This window comes from Myotis daubentonii, chromosome 2, assembly GCF_963259705.1.
Source record: "Myotis daubentonii chromosome 2, mMyoDau2.1, whole genome shotgun sequence".
Classification (NCBI taxonomy): domain Eukaryota; kingdom Metazoa; phylum Chordata; class Mammalia; order Chiroptera; family Vespertilionidae; genus Myotis; species Myotis daubentonii.
This window is the reverse complement of record NC_081841.1, coordinates 125736052-125764049: the sequence shown is the minus strand read 5'-3', so window position 1 is coordinate 125764049 and position 27998 is coordinate 125736052. Positions and strand designations below refer to the sequence as shown.

The window sequence follows — 27998 nt, the reverse complement described above, 5'->3', positions numbered from 1 at the left end:
AGATATAACAATGGACATGACAAAAACAGTTTGCAACTTCAGAGGCTTAAAGTCTGGAAAGGTGAAGAGTTCAGGCTAAATTACTTTTAAATCCTCTGTTCCACAGTTGGCATTCTATGATTTGAATGGGATTACATTCATACTGTGACCTGCAGTCACACAATGATGATTTCCAAATGACCAAAAAAAACTATAATGTATTATGAATTTCCCATGTGAACACAGGTAAATAACTTTTAAAACCAGAAGGTTTCATATATTTATTCAGAAGGTGATTCAACTATAGAATGAAATACAATGTTTTGAAATCTTATTTCCCTGCAATTAGTTATAATTTTTATAATCCTGAAGAGATTCTCGTATATGAAGTTTTTTAAACATTCAGGTATTTTGCATGATGTCTGATGTGATCAGTAATAAAGGTAGCAATGAAGTAGTAGCTATGATCATAACCCTAGAAGACAAAATAGAGAGATGATAAGACATTTATCCACCATTCAGGAACACTGATATTAGGGACATTAAATCTCTCATATCAATTTGCTTATAAATAGCCAAAATATTATAATATGAGGCAGGTTTATAATCAGAATCAAGCTTACACTGTACTTTAACATTTTCATGGAAAATTAAAAGAGTGGCAAAAATATGAAGAAAGCCTGGCTGGTGTAGCTAAGTGGTTCCCTGTCAACCTATGAACCAGGAGGTCATGATTCGATTCCTGGTCAGGGCATGTGCCTGGGTTGCAGGCTCCATCTCAGTAGGGGGCGTGCAGGAGGCAGCCAATCAATGATTCTTCCTCATCATTGATGTTTCTATCTCTTTCTCTCCCTTCCTGCCTGAAATCAATAAAAATATATCTTAAAAATATGAAGAAAAATTAAACATTCTGCATAGCCTTGTTTCTAGATGTTGCCATTTATATGCAAAGAGAAGAAATAACACATTAATTACATGTACAGAGTAAAGCAAGGACTACAAGAATCAGAATTTAGAGAACTTAGAAACACGGGTAAGAAGTTTCAATTCACAAAAGAAGTGCACTAACGAAGGATAGGAGAGGGAATGTTAAAATACAAAATGAGCATAAACAATATAGAGAAAGAACATGAAAATACCCAAATGATTGATTACTATTTGGGAAGCCAAACAGTCATCATAAATCTTGTTAATAATTCCAGCTACACATTAAAAGCATATCATATCTCTTCTTAAGGAAAAAGGAATAATTCATTAAACTTTGAAATCTTTAGCAATAAATCAAACTGGGTAAAAAGTTAATGAGTTCCTTTGAAAACTACTACTATAAAACAAAGAGAAAATGTAATGTGCCAGGCAGTTGAGTTGAAACAAGTATCAATCTATCCAGTCAATTAAAACCATTGATATAGGTTAAATGGAAAGGCAATCCTTCCTCAGACTTGGCTTCCAGTCGAGATGACAGTATAGGTAAATGTGGTACTCGCATCCTTCCACAACCACATAAAATTACAATTAAACTACAGAGCAACCATCATTGAGAACTGCTTGAAGCCTAGCTGAACTGAAGTCTTATAACTAAGGATTTACAGTAGTCAAGACTAGTGGGTGAGGCAGAGACAAGGACAGGCAGGTCTCATACCACTGTGTAGCGGATAAAAATCAGGAGGGATATCTCTGAAGTTCCCCTGCAGAGTGCGGGGTCCTGGCTCCACACCAGGACCACCAGTGCAGAGTTTCAGTGCCAGAAGAGAACTCCCCATAACTTCTGGCTGTAAAATCCAGTGGGGATTATGGATGAGTAAGACAGAGGGCTGCTGGAGCCCAAGGCATTCCTATTAAAGGGCCTGCATGAACTTACTCTGATTCACTTGCTCTGAGATACAGCTCTGGGTCAGCATCTCAAAAGGCACCAGGAATATATGAGGAACTAAATAATCAGGCTTCAGAAGGCTGGAGGGGCAGCTTTCTCCCTGACAAAAGTGCTAACAGAGGCCACAGTTACCTTGCTGAGTCCTCCTCTGCAGGAGCAGGCAAGAGCCATAGCTGAGTCTCCCCTCCAACCCCAATGGGTGATTCCTTGAGACTCTGCCCCACCTAACTTTTGGACCCACCCAAGTGGCTTCCAGTGGCTCTTCGATAAAAACAACCTGTCTTGGCTCATGCTGTGAACTTTCCTAAAAATCTCTCAAAGGTTCACAAACCCCAAACAAGCAGCATCTGGCCTCAGCATGCCCCATACCATAGCTAAGTGGTCCCAAGCCTGGCACTAGTGGCAGTTAGCCTCGGTTCCCAGCCTAGCCTCTTCCAGGCACCTCCAAGACCAGGATAAATAGTAGCTATCTATGGATCGCTTAGTAACTCATGCTGGGTGGCCCTGGGAAGGACAGAGGCAGTGGCCTGCATCTCCTAGGAGGCTCAGAGCCAGCACATCTGGCTTCAGATCACACCAGAGCACCACCCAACCACCTCCACCAGTAACACTCCCAAGGGGGTTACTTGATGGGCACCAGAGTCCTGCTGAAGTGAGTCCTGCTCCATAGGGTCAATTCCTACATAGCAGATCCTCTGCTATAGTCCCAACCAGTCCTCACAGCTGATTAGCCTGGGTGTCAATCCCTCCCACTGACATGCCAACAGCAATCAAGGCTCAACTACAACAGGAGGGTGCACACAGCCCACAATGGGGTGGTGGAAGGGGGTGGTGCACCTGAAGGACCTGGCTTGAGTGCCAGGGGAGGAGGATATGCCCCTGGATAGTACAGGACACCTACTGCATATGGCCTCTACCAAACCAGGGAGGCATAGCAGTTCTGCATAATACATGGAAACAAACACAGGGAGGCAGCCAAAATGAGGACACAAAGAAACATGTCCCAAATAAAAGAACAAAACAAAACTCCAGAAAAAGAACTAAACAAAATGGAGACAAGCAATCTACCAGATGCAGAGATCAAAATACTGGTTATAAGCATGCTCAGTAAACTTAGGGGAAATGTAGATTAGCTCAGTGAGAATTTTAATGAAGAGATAAAAAACATAAAAATGGAGATATATAATATATAACCAGTCAGAAATTAAGAATATAATAAATAAAATGAATAAATTAGAGGGAATCAACAGTAAATTAGATAAAGCAGAGGACCAAATCAGCTATTTGGAAGCTAGGGTAGCAGAAAAACACCCAATCATAACAGCAAAAAGAAAAAAGAGGGAGAACCAAGATGGCGGCATAGGTTAACGCCGGAGTTTGCTGCTTTGAACAACTACTTCAAAAGTGAAACTAAAACACGGAACGGACATCACCCAGAACCACAGGAACGCTGGCTGAGTGGAAGTCCTACAACTAGGAGGAAAGAGAAACGCACACGGACACTCAGAGGAGGCGCAGTGGTGAAGTCAAATTCTGAGGTGCGGAGTGCGCGGAGCGGGCTGGCGGCGGAGGGCGCGGTTGTTGTTTTCAATCGGGAGGGAGTCGCAGACTCTGAACACCAGATCCGGGCGAGTCTTTAGGGACCCAGACTCAAACGGGAGAAGCGGGACTGTCTGGCTTCGGTCAGAGCCAGTGCAGCTTTCTCTCCGAGCTTTGCAGCGGGTGCTGGGACTCAGAGAGGCAGAGCCCCTGGGGACAGGACTGAGAGCCGCCATAACTGCTCTCTCTGGCCCACCCTGTTGATCCTGTGCGACCCGCCCCGTCCAAGCCCTGCACAGAGGCATTTGCCGGATAGCCTCAGGCAAAGGCTAGATTAGCACCTCCGTAGAGGACAGAAGTTCTCTCACTGCTGACACAGCTGAGTCTCATAGCCACTTGGCCTGGAGGTCAAACCCTCCCTGGAATTAGCTACAACAATCAAGATTTAACTATAAGACTTCGAACAAAGACCACTAGGGGGTACACCAAGGAAGCATAACAAAATGCGGAGACAAAGAAACAGGACAAAATTGTCAATGGAAGATATAGAGTTCAGAACCACACTTTTAAGGTCTCTCAAGAACTGTTTAGAAGCTGTCGATAAACTTAATGAGATCTACACGAAAACTAATAAGACCCTCGATCTTATATTGGGGAACCAACGAGAAATTAAGCATACACGGACTGAAATAACGAATATTATACAGACGCCCGACAGCAGACCAGAGGAGCGCAAGAATCAAGTCAATGATTTGAAATGCGAGGAAGCAAAAAACATCCAACCGGAAAAGCAAAATGAAAAAAGAATCCAAAAATGCGAGGATAGTGTAAGGAGCCTCTGGGACAGCTTTAAGCGTACCAACATCAGAATTATAGGCGTGCCAGAAGGTGAGAGAGAGCAAGATATTGAAAACCTATTTGAAGAAATAATGACAGAAAACTTCCCCCACCTGGTGAAAGAAATGGACTTACAGGTCCAAGAAGCGCGGAGAACCCCAAACAAAAGGAATCCAAAGAGGACCACACCAAGACACATCATAATTAAAATGCCAAGAGCAAAAGATAAAGAGAGAATCTTAAAAACAGCAAGAGAAAGAAACTCAGTTACCTACAAGGGAATACCCATACGACTATCAGCTGATTTCTCAACAGAAACTTTGCAGGCCAGAAGGGAGTGGCAAGAAATATTCAAAGTGATGAATACCAAGAACCTACAACCAAGATTACTTTATCCAGCAAAGCTATCATTCAGAATTGAAGGTCAGATAAAGAGCTTCACAGATAAGGAAAAGCTAAAGGAGTTCATCACCACCAAACCAGGATTATATGAAATGCTGAAAGGTATCCTTTAAGAAGAGGAAGAGGAAGAAAAAGGTAAAGATACACATTATGAACAACAAATATGCATCTATCAACAAGTGAATCTAAGAATCAAGTGAATTAATAATCTGATGAACAGAATGAACTGTTGATTATAATAGAATCAGGGACATAGAAAGGGAATGGACTGACTATTCTTGGGGGGGAAAGGGGTGTGGGAGATGTGGGAAGAGACTGGACAAAAATCGTGCACCTATGGATGAGGACAGTGGGTGGGGAGTGAGGGCGGAGGGTGGGGCGGGAACTGGAAGGAGGGGAGTTATGGGGGGAAAAAAAAGAGGAACAAATGTAATAATCTGAACAATAAAGATTTAATTAAAAAAAAAAAAAAAAAAGAGCCCGGCCAGTGTGGCTCAGTGGTTGAGTGTCGACCTATGAACCAGGAGGTCACAGTTCAATTCCCTGTCAGGATACATATTTGGGTTGGGGGCTTGATCCCCAGTGTGGGGCATACAGGAGGCAACCCCTTGTTTGGGGTTTCTTTCTCATCATTGATGTTTCTATCTCTCCCTCTCCCTTCCTCTCTGAAGTCATTAAAAATATATTTTTAAAAAAATGAAGAAAAAAAAGAATCCATAAAAATGAGAATAATGTAAGGAACCTCTGGGATAATATTACGCATAACATTTGCATCATGGGGATGCTGGAAAAAGAGGAGAGACAGCAAAGAATTGAAAACCTATTTGAAAAAAATAATGACAGAAAACTCTCTAACCTCATGAAGGAAATAGATATACAAGTCCAGGAAACACAGAGAATCCCAAACAAAATGAACCCAAAGAAGCCCACACAAAAACACATCATAATTAAAATGCCAAAGATTAAAGACAAAGAGAGAATTTTAAAAGCACCAAGAGAAAGGCAGTTAGTTACCCACAAGGAAGCTCCCATGAGACTCAACTGATTTCTCAACAGAAACTTTGTAGACCAGAAGGGATTGACATGAAATATTCACAGTGATGAAAAAAGCAAGGACTTACAACCAAGATTACTGTACCCAACAAGACTATCATTCAGAATTGAAAGACAGATGAAGAGCTTCCTAGACAAGAAAAAGCTAAAGGAGTTCATCACCACCAAACTTAGTATTACATGAAATGCTAAAGGGTATTCTTTAAGAAGAAAAAAAAAGATACAAAATATGAATAAAATGGCAATAACAACATACCAACAATTACTTTAAGTGCAAATTGATTAAATGCTTCAATCAAAAGACATACAGTGGCTAAATGAGTAAGAAAACAAGACCCTTACATATCATCAACAAATCAACAAATGATAAGTGCTGGCGAGGATGTGGAGAAAACGAAACCCTAGTACACTGGTGGTAGAAATGCAGACTGGTGCAGCCATTATGGAAAACAGTTTGGAGTTTCCTCAAAAAGTTAAAAATGGAACTCGCATTTGACCCAGTGATCCCATTTCTAGGAATATATCCTAAGAAAATTGAAACACTCATCAGAAAGAACTTATGCACCCCTATGTTCACAGCAGTGCAATTTAGAATTACTTTTCTGAGCCTGTCTCCTCATTTGTAAAACAAATGGACTGGAGCCATATATGAAAACCCACAGCAAACATAATACTTAATAGTGAAATACTGACAGCTTTTCCTCTAAGATCAGGAACAAGACGAGGATGCTCACTTTTGCCACTTCTATTCAACAAAGTCTGGAAGTTCTAGCTAGAGCAATTAGGTAACAAAAAGAAATAAAAGGCACCCAAATTATAAAAGGAGAGATGAAATGATCTCTGTTCCCAGATGATATAATCTTACATGTGGAAAACCCTAAATATTTCAAAAATAAACTATTAGAGCTAATAAATGAATTCAGCAAAATGGCAGGATACAAAGTCAACACACAAAAAAGATCAGTTGCATGTCTATACATTAACAATGAATAATCTGAAAAGAAAATTATGAAAACTATTTCATTCACAATAGTATCCAAAATAAAATTCTTAGGAATTAACAAAAGAAGTGAAAGACTTTTACAATGAAAACTACAAAACCTTGAAGAAATGAAAGGAGACACAAAAAAACGGAAACACATCCCATGTTCATGGATTGGAAGACTTAATACTGTTAAGATGTCAATAGCAATCTACAAATACAGTGTGATCCCTATCAAAATCTCAGTAACACTTTTTTTCAGAATGGGAAATGTCAACCTAAATTTATATGAAATCTCAAAGAATTCAGAAAAGCCAAAACAACCTTGAAAAAGAAGAACAAAGCTAGAGAACTCACGCATCCTGATTTCAAAATTTATTATAAAGCTACAGTAATCAAAACAGTGTGATAATGGTATAAAGACAGACACCTATAGACCAACAGAACAGAACAGAGTCTAGAAATAAACATTTGCATGTATACTTAAGTGATTTTTGACAAGAGTGCCAAAATCATTCAATGGCAAAAGGACAGTCTTTTAAACAAATTGTGCTGGGAAAACTAGATATCTACATGCAAAAGAAAAAAGTTGGATCCTTACCTAATACTATATACAAAAGTTAGCTAAAAATGAATGAAGTACCCAAATTTAAGTTCTAAAACTGTAAAGCTCTTAGAAGAAAACATAGGACAGAAGCTCCATGACATTGGACCTGGCAATGATTTCTTGGATATGAGACCTAAGGGCACAGGCAACAGAAGAAAAAATAGTCAAATCTGACTTTATGAACATCAAAAATTTTATGCATCAAAATACACTATTAACAGAGTAAAAAGGCAACCCACAGAATGGGAGAAAAATATTTGCAAGTCATGTACTTTGTAAGGTTGTAATATTCAGAATAGAGAACTTTTAAAACTCAAAAACAAAAAGCAACCTAATTTGAAAATGGGCAAAGGACTTGAACAGATATTTCTCCAAAGTTATACAAATGGCCAATTAAGTACATGATAAGATGCTCAACATCACTAATCATTAAGGAAATACAAATCAAAAAGATATAACCTCACATCCATTAGGATGGCTACTACCAAAAAAAGAAAAAAAAAAAAAAGATGTGTTGGCAAGTATGTATGGAGGTTCCTCAATAAATTAAAATAGAATTTCCATATGATGCAGCAATTCTACTTCTGGGTATATATCCAAAAGAACTGAAAGCAGGGTCTTGAAGAGATATTTTTCACACATGTTATTAGCAGTATTATTCATAAGAGCTAAAATGAAAAAGTAATCAACTGTCATCAATCCTCTTGACACATGAATGGATAAGCAAAATGTGGTCTATACATACAATGGAAATTATTCTGCCTTAAAACGGCAGGAATTTCTGACACATGGTACAACATGAATGGACCTTGAGAACATTAAATGAAATAAGCCAGTCACAAAAAGACAAATACTGTATGATTCCACTTATGTAAGATACTTATAATAGTCAAAATCAGAGACAGAAAGTAGAATGATGGTTGCCAATGTCTAGGGCGTGGGGATAGAGAGCTAGTGTTTAATAGGTATAGAGTTTCAATTTACAAGATGAAAAGAGTTATGGAGATGGATGATAGTGATGACTGTACAACATTATGAATGTATTGAATACCACTGAACTGTACACTTAAAAATAGCTAAGATGATATGGTATTTATGTATGTTATTTTACCATAATTTTAAAAATTGAAAAACAAATAAAAGAAATAGATGGACAGAATAGGAATGGTCTCTCATTTGGTCTCATAAAGATAAAATAAGCTAATGCTGTGAAAACATTTCATAAACTGCAATGCACCACATTACACATTGATCTAGATTTATTTGAACATTAATCATTATAATTAAATTGTAGATCAATGTACCTGAAACATTACCCTTAAACATGAATGAAAATATTTTTAGAAATCACAATCATGTATAATTTTCAGTGTTCACTTTTCATTCTGAAAAAAAGGTTTTTGTTCATATTATATTCCAAAGCTGATGAATAAATATTTTAGAAAATAAAAGAAGAATTTCTTTAATTACAACTATATTAACATAGAGTTAGGTGACTAGTAAATAGTCAAAAGTATTTTAATCAAGGAAAACTTGCAAACCAACTGAAACTTAGAAATTATTCTTAAACAACTAGAAATACTAAGTAGCACAATATAAAGTGTACATGTGTATTTCAGACAAACAATATAAAGCATTTGGGGCTAAGAAGTGTACATAAAATAAGGTGGAAGCTTGCCCTTTTTATTCTACTACAATAGCTTCATGTATAAAGAAAGATATATCCAGTAATGTTGATGATTAAGTACCATGCAAGTATTTAAGCTTCTTGTTATTTACTGTTTTTACAGTAGAAAATAAAACTGTAAATACTTTTCACCTCCAAAAGCTTTCTTATTTCTATGAATTTTTGTCTTACATATCACTAACTTAATAAAAAGGCTTTTAAGTATCTTATTATAATTAAAAAATATCTTACTACAGGTAGCATTTCAAATTCTAAAATAAAATTTAAAAAGTACTTGGAATCCTGTTTTTTAATACTTAGAATAAGCTAAGATTTCCTAATACTTGCCTCTTGTAACCTAAAAACAACAGGGATTTTCTTTTCTGTACAGGCAGCTATGAAGTTATCAGGTAGTAACTGTCCATCTGAAAGAAACTGGTCATCTTTTCCTTGATCAATTAGTATGTCAAGCTGAGAACCTGGAAAGGACTTCACAAGATGAGTAGCATCATAAGCCTATGAAAAGAAAAATATTAAAAAATAAGTGCCCAGAAATATATTTTTTAGAATATACTATACTAAAACCAAATAGAAATTTAACGCCATTTAAACTCTAAGGCTGATTAAATTGGAAATATGCTTTTAAGTTGGCTTAATTTATAAAGTTTTCAGAATTCTTTCCCAATGATAGGCTCTTCCCTACTTTGAAGCAGACAGATACCAGTTATAAGAATCCTATATCTCAAGCATTCTATGGAGTAAACCTTTTTTCTTCTAAACTTTTAAGGTTCTTAATCACCTCTAAACTCAAAAAACAAACAAAAAACAACAAAAACAAAAGCCTTAACTTTTTTCCTTTGTAAATCCCTTCACAAATTAACTTTCTTCAAATTCCATTATCTTTTTCTATTTCCAAATCTTCTCTATTTCAAATAAATAAGTCTATTTTTTTGTCTCTTCCTTTTAGCTCTAATTCCAGACATAAATACATTCAGCCTTACCTTTTGCTATCTGTTGAACAGCACAAAAGATCTGCTATCTCCAAGAATTTTCATCTCTATTTCAAATAAATAAGCCTATTTTTTGTCTCTTCCTTTTAGCTCTAATTCCAGACATAAATACATTCAGCCCTACCTTTTGCTATCTGTTGTACAGCACAAAAGATCTGCTATCTCCAAGAATTTTCATGAAATCGTGAATAATCTGAATATTAACAACTCAAAATTAAGGAGCTGCTACTAGTTACAATTTTATATTTTAGCATCCACCTTTAAATATTCTTGATTATTCATATCTATTTAGTGACCACAACTTTTATGCATTGATCAAGAAAAACAAAAATAAAAATATTTCTCCTTCTAAAGCAGGGGTGGGGAATGTCTAGCCTTCGGGCCATATAAGGCCTGAGAAATCATTTGATCTGGCCCTGCCCAGGCATTAGGGGTGAGTTCATTAAATGTTTGACCAAAGACAGCAAGCTAATTTTAAGTTGATTAATTTTGTATGGCCCACAAATGATGTTACAAATAACCTAATGGCCCTTGGCAGAAAAAGGTTCCCTGCCCCTGTTCTAAAGTATCATGCTTAAAAAGACTTACTTTCTTTAATCTTAAATTGCGAACCAGTAGTTTATTGCTAGCTTTACCCAGTGGCCAGATAAGTTTCTATTGAATGAATATAAAAAACCTTTTACATAAATGTTAAAGGCACGCCTTAAAATTAAATACTCATTGCATTTTGAAGTTATTTATTACATGTTCTTATAAGCTAATATCTTTTTAAAGTATGATACTTTGTAAAACACTGTGTAATATGAAAACACGAGAACTCTCGTGATCTGTCTGCAATGTGTTGAAAGGAAGAAGTGGAAAGTGACCTATAAAGTCCAAGTAGTTCTATGATTTAATAATTCTGCATGGCCTCCTCATTACAATAATAAATTAAATAATAGCCTAAACACAGCATAATTAAGATAAAATCTACTGCCACTTGGAGAAAAATTACATAGATTCCATAAAGGTTACTGTGCCTCTACCTCATCCCTCCTCCTAATTAGCTGGTTTTCCACCCAGCTCTTTTATCAGACCATAAGTACCCTGTGGAGAGGAAAGGGGTCATCACCCTCCTGACATAAGATCTCAAACTCTGCACAGACTGTGCACTTGGCGAGGATTCAAAGTACTGGTGTAAGCACATTGTCAGGTCTCAAAGCACCTAAATTAATAATTTTCAACACTCTTCCAATACAACAAAAATTTAAACAAAACCAAAGAATATTCTAATCTAATGAGCAAAGAATTGACTCTCCAGTTTATTAGACTTTCAAAGATCAATCTTAAAATAGGGGTCCACATGTAAATGACCTTGAAAGCACTCAAGTATTTTCTACTTGTTTAACAGGCCCATGATGAGTTCATTTGTAAAATATTCAAAGTCTGGGTGGAGTCTGCAAATGGCTCATTTCTACACAAGAGTAAATGAGTCTCAGGAGAAAGAACTATTTTTATTTTCATATTGAAGCATTTGCTCCTATGCTTGAAAAAGCAATCTTGCTGTTGGGAATATTCTCATAAATGTACATTACACAATATCTATGTACAGCTTTTTAAAAAATTTGAAAACTTTAGAATGAGTATTGAGATAGACATCTGGTACCCACCTTCCATTTACTTTGATCTGCTCCCAAATATCCATTAAAGGCTTTTTTGCCCCAAGGACAAAGCACTGGATTGCAAATTGGAGCAAATGCTGACACAGACTTTAGAAACAAAGAAATTTAAAAACAAGTTACATGTTGCTAAATCAAATATGAATAGATATTTGAAACTTGCTTAAAAACTCAGAACTTTTTTTTGCAACTTGCTTATAACTCTTGACTTGCCATGATAACCCCTGTGAACAATTTTCCTTTTGCTGTACTAGTATTATGAGCTTAGATTGTAAGATCTCTCCATAATACATCCTTTGTGTATTCTATTAAGAGAGCTAATAAACTACAGGTGCTAAAATAATACAAAGTGATACATTACATTTTCAATTAAGTAACGCACAATGGAAGTTTACTAGTATATTAGGTTTCTACTCCTTTCCTTGCTTAAAATTAATGTGTAGTAATATGAAACAGTTTATGCCCATGTTTCTGAACACATTATTAAATCTGAGACACATTATTTCTCTTAAACAGTGCCAAAAAAGCCCTGAACAATGCCATTAAATAATATAATTTTGTGTTCTGTGCAAGGTGGTTTTCACTGGATAAAAATGCAAAGATAGAATCACTGAGTTTCAGAGTGTTTGTCAATGTTATGTTTATCCATGTCTACTAGCTTTTTTTAAAGGACAAAAAAATTCAACCAAATTTGATTTTCTCCCTCAAACACAGTAAATTTGATTGCCTTATGCACAAAAAAAGAAAAATAAAACCCTTATTTTCTGGCATGACATGAATAAATTCAACTTTATAAAGCTTACCAAAAGGAAAATATTTGGTACTAAAGCAAGAAACTGCTATGAGAAATATTTTCATTTCTCAGTGGCACACATAAATGATTAAGTTCTTCCTAAAGGAAGGAAATGGATTAAACATATCATGAGGTCTCTAATAGTCTTGTGATTCTAAAGACAGAAGCAATCTTAAGATGATCATTGCTTCAAGATTTCCTTTTTCCATACTATGGTATGCTGTGCTGCACAGTATAGCATTCTACATACAGTGGTTATTCCAATTTGGCTTAAACAAACAACAAAAAAGTAAAGCTTCAAATAAATAAATAGGAAGGCTGAGAGTAATATTTTTCAATCAAGCTGCATTCCAATTTTCATCAGAGGCATTAAGAATAGAGAATGCTTACATTTTTACAAATCATGAATAACTTCTCTCTCAAAAAACCTAAATCAACTTTACAAAAATATTCTTGGTAAAAATATAAGTACATGATATAATATTAATCAAGAACAACCTTTAGAAAAGAAAATGCCTAGAAAACTATAGTTTGAATTGAAGCAATAAAATATGATACAATTTTTTAATACTTCTAGTAAACCCACAAGAAACCACTGTGATTGAATTCTTATGCTTCTGAATATGTAGCATACATTGTGTGGTCAAAATTAATACTCCTCCCCTACAACCTCTTGTAATTCCCAACACTTCTAGAAAAGTTTAGTGACAGTACTATAATAATATCCTAACTTCAATCTTTGAAAGTTCCTAATATTATATTATCCAAGAGAGATATTTGTCACTAGCTTAGGTAACCTTACTTTGTATTTTCCAGGATTCTTTAAAGCACAAATCAGAGCTCCATGGCCTCCCATGGAGTGGCCAAAAATAGACATCCTTTGGGGGTCCACTGGAAAATTGGCATTTATGAGTTGAGGAAGCTAAAGATTTAATAGTGTGACAAAAGATATGAGAAAGTTCAATCTTTTCCAGTTATATAAAATAATTACACAATCAATAGTTCTAAATCACAGTCTTACAATGGTATGAATTAGTAAAGTTTTTTTTTTTTAAATCTCAGGTAGACAATGGTAATTAATATATCACTGGAGAATATATGACATATCTTCCTCAGAAACGAACTTTAAGAAGATGCATAAAGGACCTTTAAAATGTCCTAAACCTTTGACCTAGTAATTCCATTGTTTGGAATCTATTCTAAGGGAAAGCTCCTTAAGGGAAAAGAATTATACAAAAAGACAATCAATGTAATAATATTTATTATGCTAAAAAAAAAATGTAACCATAAATATCCTACATTAGGACAAAACTAATTATGGCATATGACAGAAATTATTAAAAGTATGTTATCAATAAATATTGAAAATTATTTTTTTTAAATTAAAAAAAAGAGTAAGATAAAAAAATGTTTTACAATTATAGAAAAACTAGTCATACCAAAAAAATGTGGAATATACCAAACACAGCCATTATTTGGATAGGATAATGGGTGACTTTCATGTTATTGTTTCTGAGCTTTTATAACACTAGAGGCTCGGTGCAAGAAATTCATGCACCGGGGGGGAGGGGGGGTGTGTGTCCCTCAGCCCAGCCTGCACCCTCTCCAATCTGGGATCCCTCTCACAATCCAGGACTGTTGGCTCCCATCCGCTCACCTGCCTGCCTGCCTGATTGCCCCCTAACCACTCCCCTGCCAGCCTGATTGATGCCTAACTGCTCCCCTGCCAGCCCGATTGCCCCTAACTGCCCTCCCCTGCAGGCCTGGTCCCCCCCAACTGCCCTCCCCTGCAGGCCTGGTCCCCCCCAACTGCCCTCCCCTGCAGGCCTGGTCGCCCCCGACTGCCCTCCCCTGCAGGTCTGGTCACGCCCAACTGCCCTCCCCTGCAGGCCATCTTTGACCACATGGGGGTGGCCATCTTGTGTGTTGGAGTGATGGTCAATTTGCATGTTACTCTTTTATTAGATAGGACAACATATATTAACAATTAAAATCATAAAATTTAGAAAAATGCATAATCTGAACATAAATATTAATAAAAGTAATGCTTTACTACTTATCCTTAATAACTAAGCCTTCATTAATCACTATAAAATGTCTGAATGAACCAGCTGTTAGAGAAATAAAAAAAATTTTCATAAACTGTTTTCTTTGTGTAACCTGGGCAGTACACACAGATATCAATATAATTACTAAACTCTGTAAAATTGTATTTATTATTAATTTAAATGGCAGCAAATAAAATGATGATACTAGTAAACCTTAGAACTTTCACTAAGATAATAAATTTGTATAAAGCAGATTCAACAATACCATATTCTAGTTTAAAATTCTCAGGACTATAAGGATTTTGTGTCCAAAATCAAGTGTTTTGTCCATCATGGATTAATAATTACAATATAAATAAAATTACCTCCTCCGTCACATAAGAGTACATTCTGTAGTTAGTTTTCCAAGGATGTTCAGTGGCATCCACATAAAACCCAGCGCCAGTGCCAAAGTCCCAGCTCTCATCTTCTCCTTTAATATTGCAGCCACCTATCAAGGAAAACTTGTGGTTTCATCTACTCTGTATTAATGGTCCATGTTTAATTGCACAGTTTTAAATGAATCTGAACGTTCATTTGCTTTAAAGCTATTAGCAAGTATTGTGGGCCTCTCTTCTTTGCCTTTTGGGGCACATACTTCCTGACCCTCTTGAGTGAGGCCATGTTCTAGCCAATGAGGTGAGAGAAAGAATGCCCTTCCAGGTTAGGGTATTCACTGCCAACATAAGCCACTTGGCTTTGATGATGAAGTTCCCCACCTACACTTCCTCACTCAGTTTTACCTGTCAAAGGGCTTACATCCTCTTTTATATTTCAAAAATGTGCTGAGATTCCTTCTCTGATGACCCTTGCCCTTAACCGACACTTCCTATAATTCTCTTTATCACTGTGGTCTTAGAAGTGACAAGAGACAAATGCTTGCGTTCAACTTATTATCATAAACTCAGAGTGTCTCCTCATATACTTTGGAATCATTCCATCGTGTTTCCCCTATTTACCCATGCCTCATTGGGATTTTCTTGTATTCCTTTTAATTTATTACGATTTATTTTATATATTTACTTATAGCTAAAAAGCCAATCATGAAAATTTTTAATAGAATTAGAGTAATAGGTAGAGTAACTCGAAGGAAATGGCCTCTTTGTAATATTCAGTTTACCCTTCCAGAAACATGACAAATTTCCATTTATTAAGGTTTTCATTTATGATCTTTAGCAAATTTTATCATTTAAAAAAATAAATCTTCATAGTTTTAAAGTTTATGCCTAGGCATTTTATATTTTTGATGCTATGTTGAATTAAATTTATTACATTTCTAGTGAGACATGTCTTGCTTTTGTGTGATATAGCCTGTGAAAGGAAACGAACTACTTCCCAAGGTCAGCCATTTAACTTTCAGATAGTTTCAGCTGGCATTTAAATTCCATTTCCTGAGACTTCCAGGGTCACAAAAGAAGTTTTAACTATCTGATGGATTAAGCTGCACAATGTTTAATAATCTCTAATGTAAACATTCTAGTCATTTATATTAGGACTAATCCTTTTTAAACTGTATGATTATTTGATAACTAATAGGGATGAGAAAAGACAATTATTATATGACAAGACAGTTTACCTATATAATACAAAATGTATATAACATGGTATTTTAGAGTCATGGTGTCTTTTGGAAGATTAACAGAGATATAGCAAAAATATGAAATTAATTTTATAGTGTGTGGTATATAATGTCCCACTTATAATTTAGTCTTAAATATTTATATTATTTACAAAGTACTCAGGAACAAGAACACTTACGAGGGCTGGTATCTGGAGCAATGACAACAAGGCCATGTTCTGAGGCAGCCTGATGATAACCAGATTTTGATATAAAATTCTGTTCTGTGCAAGTTAAACCTGAAGATCAAAAATACTGTTATCTCATGCTATATTGCAAGTGATTTATAAGCTTTAATATTTTTATAATATAGAAAAAGAATCTCATATGGTATTATGAAAAAAATTTGTTTAAAGAAATAATTCTAAAGAAGATGCTTCAAGTTCCCCTTCTTATAAAATTTATAACAGTATTAATCTAATATCTGAGTTAGGGTTAAATGCTCCCTTAGCTGTTCTTTGAAAGTCACCCACCAAAGTTTCAATCACTAAAATCTTTAGGATCAGATGCATTTTGGAATTTAGAAATTTTCAAGCTGTAGAATAGCAATATGGCACATAAAACCAGCATTATAACAACCCCAGTGCAACGTTATCAAACATGCTAATGAAATATGTTACTATTTCATCAAAATATAAATATTCACAGTGAGAAAATACTATGGTAATCATAATACAAATAACTTAATATTTTTATATACAAGTAGTTCACAGCAACAAAATTCAGCCTAATCATTTTGGTATTCCTCAATGTACTAAGAAGAGGGTAATGGCTATCATATACCTTCTTTAAACTGAGTTTAAGCCCATTCTTACAATTGTTTCTGCTACTTTTCCTACCTCTAAGCTTTTCAGTTATGTGATAGAAGAGATGATTTACTTCTCTTGTTATGCGAGTCTGATAAGACTGGCCAAAATGTGAGAATGGCCAAGAATGAACTGGCAATAGATGCCTGAGTCCAAAAGCACTTAACCCAACAGCCCTTTTCCAGTAGCCAATGATAAATATCCCACTACACCTGATAATTAGCACTGTGAAAGCTTACTGATATGCATGATGCAATATGAGTAACTACAGAACACTTTTATAATTTCTATTTATCCCCTAATAGCAGTACAGACTTATGAAATGATTGCCTAATCAAGATTGGCTAAATTAATAATTTTTTAGAAATAATTCTAAAAAAGATGCTAAAGTTACCCTTTTCATAAAATTCATAACAGTATTACTCTAAGATCTGTCTTAGGTTAAATGCTCCCATAGCTGTCCTGTGAAGGTCATATAAAGTTACAATATCATTGGATAAATTGTTATGGAAGTTCATGGTTAAGTAAACCATTAGGACATACATACTTTATAACATAAAACTGCAAGTAACATTAGATAGTGTTATGGAAGTTTATGGTTAAATAAACCATTAGGATATACAAACTGTCACTAGTCATGGCAAGAGAACAAGATCCTTTCTATCCACCATGTTCCTTTGTAGCACATCTTCCAGAGATATGAAAGCCATATCATGGTGAAGAACTGCTCCAAATACAGATAAAGGGTCAACGATTTTGCTGACCTTAACATAAATGTACTCAAAGGAGGAAGGATAATCCTGTAGAAAGCAGGGGCTTTGGATTTCAGATAGGATCTGTGTTCTCTATGTCACTCAACCACTTATTTGCTAAACAAAATCAGGAAAGTAAGTCAAATATTCTGAGTGTCAGTTCTTTCATTTAAAAAATGGGCATAAGCCCTAGCCCAGTGGTTGGCAAACTGCAGCTGGCGAGCCACATGTGGCTCTTTGGCCCCTTGAGTGTGGCTCTTCCACAAAATACCACGTGCGGGCGAGCACGTACAGTGTGATTGAAACTTCGTGGTCCATGCGCACAAGTCAGTATTTTGTGGAAGAGCCACACTCAAGGGGCCAAAGAGCCACATGTGGCACACGAGCCGCAGTTTGCCAACCACGGCCCTAGCTGGTTTGGCTCAGTAGACAGAGCGTTGGCCCACGAACTGTAGGGTCCCGAGTTCAATTCCAGTCAAGGGCATGTACCTTGGTTGCAGGTTCCCTGGCCCTGGTTGGGGTGTGTGCAGGAGGTAACCGATCAATGTATCTCTCTCACATAGATGTTTCTCTCTGTCTCTCCCTCTCCCTTCCACTCTCTCTGAAAATCAATGGAAAAATATCCTCAGGTGAGGATTAACAAAAAAAAGGAAGAAAAATGGGCATTAATATTGTCTATTTTTACTTCATAAAGTAGTGTGAGGATTAAATGTGTTAACATGTGAAGAGCTTTGAATTGTGTCTGGTACACAGTGCATAGTACCTTGCCCTCGGGAAACGTAAATCTGTTTAGAGATCAGAAGAAAAAATGTTTTTCTAGTTAGAACACAAGTCCCTCTATTAAGGTAGTAGGGATTGAATTCTAGAATAATAGAAATGAAGATAATTCTGTTAGTAGTATTACTCTCAAGAGTCTGGAGATGATTACTACTTAATATCTACTTGATCAACTGCACTTATTTTATATAAAGAGCTGGGTATTTTTGCAACTTTATCAAGGTACAATTCAGATGCCATATAATTCACCCATTTAAAGTGTACTACCTCAGTGATTGTTAATACATTTATAATTATGCAATCATCACCATTATATAATTTTAGGATATTTTCTTTCTTTTTTTTTTTTTTTTTTTACGAATCCATTTACTTTTATTTCAAGGGTTTCTTACAAGTTTTTAATCATTTATGGAAACTCTAATTGCGTATTTTAAGAGTTTTACCACAATTAGAGAGTTTTCTTACAAGTCTGTACTGGAACCTTTTTTTTTTTTTAAGACTTTTTTTTTTTATTGCTTAAAGTATTACAAAGGGTATTACATATGTATCCATTTTATCCCCCCACCCTAGACAGTCCCCTAGCCTCCCCTATCCCCCAGTGTCTTATGTCCATTGGTTATGCTTATATGCATGCATACAAGTCCTTTAGTTGAACTCTTACCCCCCTACCTCCTGCCCCCCAACCCTCCCCGGCCTTCCCGCTGCAGTTTGACAATCTGTTTGAGGCAGCTCTGCCTCTGTATCTATTATTGTTCAAAAGTTTATAATGGTCTCTATTGTCCATGAATGAGTGAGATCATGTGGTATTTTTCCTTTATTGACTGGCTTATTTCACTTAGCATAATGCTCTCCAGTTCCATCCATGACGTTGCAAATGGTAAGAGTTCCTTCCTTTTTACAGCAGCATAGTATTCCATCGTGTAGATGTACCACAGTTTTCTAATCCATTCATCTACTGATGGGCACTTAGGCTGTTTCCAGATCTTAGCTATGGTGAATTGTGCTGCTATGAACATAGGGGTGCATATATCCTTTCTGATTGGTGTTTCTGGTTTCTTGGGATATATTCCTAGAAGTGGGATCACAGGGTCAAATGGGAGTTCCATTTTCAGTTTTTTAAGGAAACTCCATACTGTCTTCCATAGTGGCTGCACCAGTCTGCATTCCCACCAGCAGTGCACAAGTGTTCCTTTTTCTCCACATCCTCTCCAGCACTTGTCGTTTGTTGATTTGTTGATGATAGCCAGTCTGACAGGTGTGAGATGGTACCTCATTGCTGTTTTGATTTGCATCTCTCGGATGATTAGTGACTTTGAGCATGTTTTCATATGTCTCTTGGCTTTCTGAATGTCCTCTTTTGAAAGGTGTCTATTTAGGTCCTTTGCCCATTTTTTGATTGGATTGTTTATCTTTCTTTTGTTAAGTTGTATGAGTTCCCTATAAATTTTGGAGATTAGGCCCTTATCAGATATGTCATTGGCAAATATGTTTTCCCACACAGTGGGTTTTCTCGTTGTTTTGTTGATGGTTTCTTTTGCTGTGCAGAAGCTTTTTATTTTGATGTAGTCCCATTTGTTCATTTTTTCTTTAGTTTCAAGTGCCCTAGGAGCTGTATCAGTGAAGAAATTGCTTCGGCATATGTCTGAGATTTTGTTGCCTTTGGATTCTTCTAGAAAAATTTTAGGATATTTTCATCACCCCAAAAAGAAACCCCAAACCCATAAGCAGTCACTCCTATTTCTTCCAACCTTAGTCCCAGGTAACCACATACTATTTTCTGCCTTTATGGATTTGCCCTAGCGGGTCTGGCTCAGTGGATAGAGCCTCGGCCTGCAGACTGAAGAGTCCCAGGTTCGATTCCACTCAAGGGCACATGCCTGAGTTGTGGGCTCAATCCCCAGTAGGGGGTGTGCAGGAGGCAGCCAATCAATGATTCTCTCTCATCATTGATGTTTCTCTCTCTCCCTCTCCCTTCCTCTCTGAAATCAATAAATATGTTTTAAAAAAGTTCTCAAGGTTCATCCATGTTATATGTAGCATCTATGAGGATTTCATTACTTTTTGTTTTTGAATAATATTCTACTATATGGATAGACCACATTTTATTTATAATTTCATCAATTGATGAACCTTTGATTTGTTTCCACTTATTTGCTATTATAATGTATAATATAATGCATGAACATTTGTGTGCAAGTTTTTGTGTGGACATGTTTTCACTTCTCTTGGGTATATATACATAGCTAATGAAAGACTGGTTTGTTTGTTTTTTGGTTTTTTTAAAAAATATATATTTTATTGATTCTTCACAGAGAGGAAGGGAGAGGGACAGAGAGCCAGAAACATCGATGAGAAACACCGATCAGCTGCCTCCTGCACGCCCCCCACTGGGGATGTGCCCGCAACCAAGGCACATGCCCCCGACAAGAATCGAACCTGGGACCCTCCATTCCGCAGGCCGACGCTCCATCCAGAGCCAAACCGGCCAGGGCATGAAAGACTGTTTTGATGGTCACTCTGACTTGGGAAAGATGCAATACACTGAATCCAGACCACCTTCTAGAATTTCAGTTCGAATGTTTGGATTTTTATTACAGTTTATTAATTTTAGAAATATAACAGATGATGTAATCTTTAATTATTTTCCTTCAATTTATTGGAAAGTAAACCTTCTAAAATTATTTTGTCATTATTTCTCAAGTGTACTAGTTAATCTTACCTTTTTTCAGAAAATCAAGCCTTAATTTCTAAGGTATATCTGTTCTTCAGCATCTCACTATGGAAACTATCGCATTATTTGATGTAAATAAATAAACATTCTGTTTTTTATACTCATGAAGCTCAATGTTTTGTCTTAATGGATTTAAATCTTAGTTAGGAATTTAGGGTCTTATTATTATAGTACCTATTATACAACACCTGGTACTTCTGATCTAGATTATTATTCTTTTAACCAAGAGATCTGACTTAGTTGATAGTATCAGAAACAAAAAGCAGAAATAACAGGAGAAAGGACTAAATACAGCTCTGGACCATGAATTAGAAAACTTGTTCACCGTTATGAGATCTTACGTGTTATAACTTCACTGGGCCTATAAAATAGCTTACATGATTTGGAAGATCATCTTTAGCTATGTTTCTAAAACAATTAAACATGCAATTTTGTTATTACTGCTTTTGGCAAAACCCAATAACCTTCTAGCAAAACCATTTGCTTTTTTTCACAGTTATGCGTTGTTGAGTTAAAATCAGATAGGCACTTAATTTTTACCGTTTAAAATATCCATTCTAATTTTTAAAGATTGGTATGTAGGGTTATCCTTGATAAAACCATACGTAAGAGAGGATTTATTAAGTAAAGTTATAAGAAGAAATTTCAAGGAAACAAAGATAGCACTCTATGCCATAATTTGGTTTCTAAGTCTCTCCTTGTAATGTTTGCTTCCATAGATGAAGTGCCAACATCTTGTAAAAGAAGTTAGCACAGAGGTTCAAAACTACTGGTGGCAAAACTTTACTCTCTCAAAAATCCATTTTGCAGTCTTTAATATTCACCTGATTAAGAAGCATTACTATTATTTGTAATTTTTCCAAACTGTTGCCAGAAAAGATCCATGGAGTCCAATTAAAATATTCCAGACAACACTATAAGAAATTACTTGTCTGTAGTTCCAAATTAGTGTGTCATTGATGTCCTGGTTTTACCTTAATATTGTTCTATGTGAGTGGTGAAATCTCTACAAGAAATGCTTGGGTAGGTAGGTATTAACTAGGTAACTAACTTTTCTAAGCTCTTGCCATTGAGTCCAGAACTTTACATTCTCTGTAATTTAACTTGGTCTAACTGAAAAAGGAGTGAAATACATTGGGGTGGGCACACAATGCAATAAATATACAGATGATATACACTTGAAGCCTATGTAATTTTATTAAGCAATGTCACCCCAATACATTTAATTAAAAAAAATAATTTTTAAATGTGATTTTGTATTTAGTAAAATAGCTTTACTATTTTTGTGGGGGTGGTGATATGTGTATAAAACGTTACTATATGAAATCCATAGATTTCTAGCTATGATTTTTAGTCATGCTGTTTTATGGTTATATGAAATTTAATCTATCAGCCTTTCAAGTAAAAAAATTGGTGACTATTGTCCCTTAATATTGTATCAAGGTCTTCCCTGGGACAGGTATTGTCTGGGGAAAACCATGTCCTACTGTTTTTAGTCTTCCTCTCCCTAGAATTTTTAACAGGTAACATTTAGGTAAAATTAAAACAAAACAAAACAAAGAAGAAGTAAAATAAATTTAATTCAGCAGGCATGAAATTATTCTCAGGATAAAGTAAGAGTAGACTATGACAATTTCCTAAAGCCTTATATAAATGGCTCAGAAAGCAAACTAGTAAGTCAAGATAAATGAGTAAAAATAAATGAGCCAGTTAAAAAGAAAATCCATTTTAAAACTCAAATACTTAACACTTACCAGACAGCCAATATAGTGCAGGGCACTTTCCAGTTTCTGCCTTTGGTGGTAAGTAGATGGCAAATTTCATTTTGCAGTTCAGTTCAACACTGCAATTTTAACAGTCACACACACACACATATACACAAACACAAAATCAATGCTCCTCGTCCAGACAGAAACATAAAATAAATGATTTAATGCCCAAAGTAATTGATTCCACCAACGTTTAAGGAATGCACTTGGCCCTTAAAGAATGGGGGCAACTTAGGCTGGTGATTTATCAACTGACCTGAGCCTATTCTGTGCACACAACACAGTCATTTTGGCCAGAATAAATTTAAAAAATAAATGTAATATGCTCAATGTAGCACTAATATTATTAAAAGAAAAACTGTTTCTGTTTTAAAATGATGTATAAAATTTCATAAAAAATTTATTCTAAAAATATCAAATTATATGTTCACTCATGGGCACTGAAATGTACCACATCCTTAATTTGCTCTTTATCACTAATATTTTATTAAAATCACTACTACCAAGGCTAGATAATTTTCATTGAAAAAAAAACACAGATATTTTTCCATGTGAAAGTAATTCATGCAAAATGACCTTTCATGGGCTTAAAGAATTAAATGGATAGAAGAATGATAGACATCTAAAATTGCATCTTCTTAATGGTTACCTGTCATGTTCAAAAACTTTCTGCAATCCCCCAAAGCATTTGTTGCTGGAAATCTGTTTCAATGCCATTCTTTTCCTATTAATGAAGATTAATCTCATTAATTTCTATAGAATTAGTTTCTGAAAAATTTTAAAACAAACTGTTTTCAGATAAACTATCCAATCATAAAACTGTTTTTTCACTTGGACTTTTGCCTCACATGCTAATTTTCTCTAATAAATAATATTAAGAAACTAACTTTCATACACACATTTTTACTTGTTACCACTTTAAAAAACTTTAATACATCGGTGTGTCATTATCAATTTATTAACAAGTGTTTTTGTGTATGTGTGGACTACACCAAATTCTTTATAGAAAGAGGCAGAATATAAATAAGTAAAATAGAAACATCAAACAGACTGTCCAACCTATGAGGGAAGGCGGGTGGGGGTGAGTGGGTGAGAGATCAATCAAAACATTTGTATGCATGCATATGAGCATAACCAATGAACACAAATGAGGGTGGGTGGTTGGGGGTGGTGGAGGTGAGGGCTGGAGGTTTGGGGTGGCCTGGGAGTGGTCAATGGGGGGGAAAAGGAGAGTTATGTAATACTTTAAACAATAAAGAATTTAAATTTTTAAAAAAATAATAAAAATAAATAAATAAAAGTACAGCTTGTCATGGGGAAATTTTGAAGTTTGGTAATTCTCTTCTCTCCAACAAATCCTTTAAATTTTCATAAATAATTTTAAATTTAAATGTTAAAATACCACACATTATTAATTTTTAAAAATAAATCTAAAAATTGGAGAGTCATCTTTATCATTAAATGCTTACTGAGCAAAGAGGAACCAGACTGACTCTGGTTTGGATTTCTCAAGAAAGGATTCCCTCCCCCTCAAGTATTACCACTTTGGTGGTCTTTTCAGTAAAACGTTCTGTATGCTGATCAGATACAGAACTAGGGTTATTCCTCAAAAACATGTAACAAAAACCTTAAAAAAGCTAATTTTGAAAATGTCTTTGCAAAATTCTAAACAAGCAATAGCCGGTTTGGCTCTGTGGATAGAGCATCAGCCTGCAAACTGAAAGGTCCCGGGTTCAATTCCGGTCAAGGGCACATGCCCGGGTTGTGGGCTCGATCCCCAGTGGGGAACTTGCAGGAGGCAGCCAATCCATGATTCTCTCTCATCCTGGACGTTTCTATCTCTCTCTCCCTCTCCCTTCCTCTCTGAAATCAATAAAAATATATATAAAAAAAATTCTAAACAAGATTAGTTTCAATCCTACCTTGAAGCAATCCCCTCAATAAATCCAAATACTCAGATTTGCATTGGAAAGCTGGAATTTGACCCAGAAATTAAGCTATCAGAGACTCTGCTGCTATGCTCTCCTGCCTACCTAGATAGTCTTTAAATACTCTGTGTTTTAGACACTCTAAGATTGAAAAATGTTATAGGATTAAGGTACTACAATTATAGAGAAATCACCTTCTATTCATCGACTTATGCTTTTAATCTATAAAGGATAAATTCTTAAACAACAAACTGCTCACTAGATGTTATTATTTTTGAATATTAACTTCAGCTACTCTTGTTCAAGATCCTATCTTAAATAATGAACTAATAGATGCATTAATGATGTGTTGAATTATTCGACAGGGAAATCCTATTTTCTTAAACCTAGCAGGTACTATATCTGCTGCTTCCCCAAAAAAGGGCACACTGAGTCTGTATCTAGTACATAAGAGTTACTAATTATTTGTTCAATTAATGAATGATTAAATTTTAACTTCTTACTACCTATTATGTGAAAGTTTTAAAAATTAATTTGTCCTGCCCTAGATGGTTTGGCTCAGTGGATAGAGCCTCAGCCTGCAGACTGAAGAGTCCTGGGTTCGATTCTGGTCAAGGGCACATGCACAGGTTATGGGCTCCATCCCCAGTAGGGGGTGTGCAGGAGGCAGCCAATCAATGATTCTCTCTCATCATTGATGTTTCTGTCTCTCCCTTTCTTCTTCTCTGAAATCAATAAATTAAAAAAAAAAAAATTAGTTTGTCCTTTATTTCTATCACTCCATACTTTGTTATTCATTTTAGTAAACTATAAATAGTCTATTTCCTCTGGTCTTTATTCAAATTCAAAATCAGATACTTTCCACTTGGTCAGAGAAAAAGTAAAAATACTGTTTTTTACATTTGTAAAATGAATAAAAAATAAATAAAAGCTTTATTTTTTTTTCTCTAACCATCCATTTTAGAAACTACTGTCAATTATATATCAAGAAAAAAGTTAGGTTCAGTAAGAAATATGACATAAGCTAAGAACTAGATATACTGTGATTTATTATATGACATACTAGGTAATTTACATTATTCATTAAAAAATTTTTTTAAAAATATATTTTATTGATTTTTTACAGACAGGAAGTGAGAGGGACAAAGAGAGTCAGAAACATCGATGAGAGAGAAACATCGATCAGCCGCCTCCTGCACACTCCCTACTGGGTATGTGCCCACAATTAAGATACATGTCCTTGACTGGAATCGAACCTGGGACCCTTGAGTCTGCAGGCCGACGCTCTATCCACTGAGCCAAACCGCTTAGGGCAATTTTTCATAAAATTTTTTATGAGCGAAATAATGTTTCAAACCAAGTCATTACATTTTTCATTCAACTTCAAAGTAACATACAAGATATAAAACTTAAATTACCTGTCTAATTGCTAACTGCTCTTTTGTCTGTACCAAAGGGTAGATGATTCTGGAAAAAAACACAAGTGGTTTATAAACAGGACATACTTCACAACTAAGATTATACAGACATGTATAGTAGATTAATCAATCATTCTTAACAGAGGCATTTTCTTCTCCTTAGATAGGTGACTGTTGACCCTGGATATGGTAGCATGGAAAATGCAGCTGATAAGACAGCACCACTACTTTATAGGATTAAGGTACTATAATACACAATTTTTAAAGTTTTAAAATATAATTTTGGAGTATAAGATGTAGTCAAATCCTGAGAGTGAAGAAAATAGGAGTGGGGACTAGAAAAGCAGAGAAAGATAAAAAGCCTCGATCTGTCTGGCCAAGAATTGTAGGTCAACCCTTAATTGAAGCTAAATGTCATCCACCTCCAGGAATTTGTTTTTTGTATTTTTACACATTCTCTCCTTCTTGCCGTGAGTCTCCAGTTTTCCATAGATCTCTACTTGTGTTTTTGCTCCTGTTCTCTCACACTCCCTGATGTCGACCCAGTTATTCGCAGTGTCCCACTGCACTGGCTCCTAGCAGCCCACACACAGCTCCCCCCAGCATCCCGGGCTATGCGCGCTGGCTGTGCCCGGGCTGCACGAGCGAACTCGGGCGTTGCTCAGCGCGCTGCTGGCTCTGCTGCAGACAGATGTCAGCTCCCGCCGTCCCCACGCCCTCAAATGACCGCCCACCACGTCTGCTCAGAGGCCATCTCCTGATGACGCCATCAGGAATGTACCCAAGGCCACCACCGAACTCAAACAGGGCATTTACAACACAAACAAGAGTGGCAGAGAGTCGCAGGTGCTTCAGGAGATGCGGGTCCCCTGACCCCGGGGCGTGCTCCCGGGCCGCACCCTCGGGCGGCGCGCCGCCCGCCCCTCACGCGGCCCCGGCATCCCGAACCGGGCACCTGAACCGGGCACGGGGACTACCATTGCTCGCGGCTGGTTTCCCCCATAACCGCGTGTGCGCTCACCTCACGCGGCGCAGGGCGGGAGGCCACGGAACGGGAAAATGTGCGGGCCTGCAGCGGACGCGGCTGCCTCTCGGCGCCCGTAACGCACTCGAGGACTCCAGTGAACGCAAGGAATTTGGACAAAGTCCTCGCCCCAGAGCTCGGCTGCAGCCCGGCTGGGCAGCGAGCCGGCCGGGGCCGCAGTGTCGGCGCTCGCGTCCGCGGGCCCCACCGGCCTCAGCGAACGCCCCGCCGCCGCCGTGTGGCCGGTGCAGCCCGCGACCCCGGAGAGCCGAGCACAGCCCCCGCTGCGCACACCCAGCCTTACCTCCGGCGGCGCGGCAGGACCCGAGGTTGGAACCGAAAGGCGGGGCCTCAACATGGCCGCTGGGCCCCGAGCCTGGGCCCGCCCCTCCGGAACCCGCCCCCCTCGGCCAGTCCGCCCGCGGCTCCGCCCCCCGCCCCCGCCCCCTGCCCCGCCACCCCCCCACCCCCCCGCCCCGCCAACCCCCACCCCCCCCGCCCCACCCCCGTGGCCCCAGGGGGAGGCTCCGCCTCCTGCTGCTGCTCTCAGGGGCCCACACATCCAAGACTTTTTTTTTCTTTTTGCATGACAAAGTCTTTACTTTTAAATGATTATCAATACACCAAGTAACAACATGTAACAAGTTCTTGAATTCTATCATCTAGTAATTTGGATTAATACTAAAAGC

The 27998-nt window shown here is 37.0% G+C and overlaps 1 protein-coding gene across 4 annotated transcripts; it reads right to left on the bottom strand.

The window, feature by feature from the left end:
* Window positions 1-246: 246 nt before the first annotated feature.
* On the bottom strand, window positions 247-27729 carry ESD (esterase D). 4 transcript variants are annotated; one of them, XM_059684466.1, is made up of 10 exons: window positions 27614-27715; window positions 26286-26334; window positions 23589-23663; window positions 22925-23013; window positions 16245-16343; window positions 14813-14937; window positions 13202-13321; window positions 11598-11696; window positions 9287-9454; window positions 247-454 (listed from the first exon to the last, which is right to left on the bottom strand). In XM_059684466.1, exons 3-10 carry the CDS (start codon window positions 23654-23656, stop codon window positions 374-376), a joined length of 849 nt encoding a protein of 282 aa, XP_059540449.1. In that variant the 5' UTR covers window positions 23657-23663; window positions 26286-26334; window positions 27614-27715; the 3' UTR covers window positions 247-373. The 4 variants fall into 4 exon arrangements, with proteins under 4 accessions (XP_059540449.1, XP_059540450.1, XP_059540452.1 ...); XM_059684467.1 differs by lacking the exon at window positions 27614-27715 and adding an exon at window positions 27307-27445; XM_059684469.1 differs by lacking the exon at window positions 22925-23013 and having other exon boundaries at window positions 27614-27729.
* Between the last annotated feature and the right edge of the window lie 269 nt (window positions 27730-27998).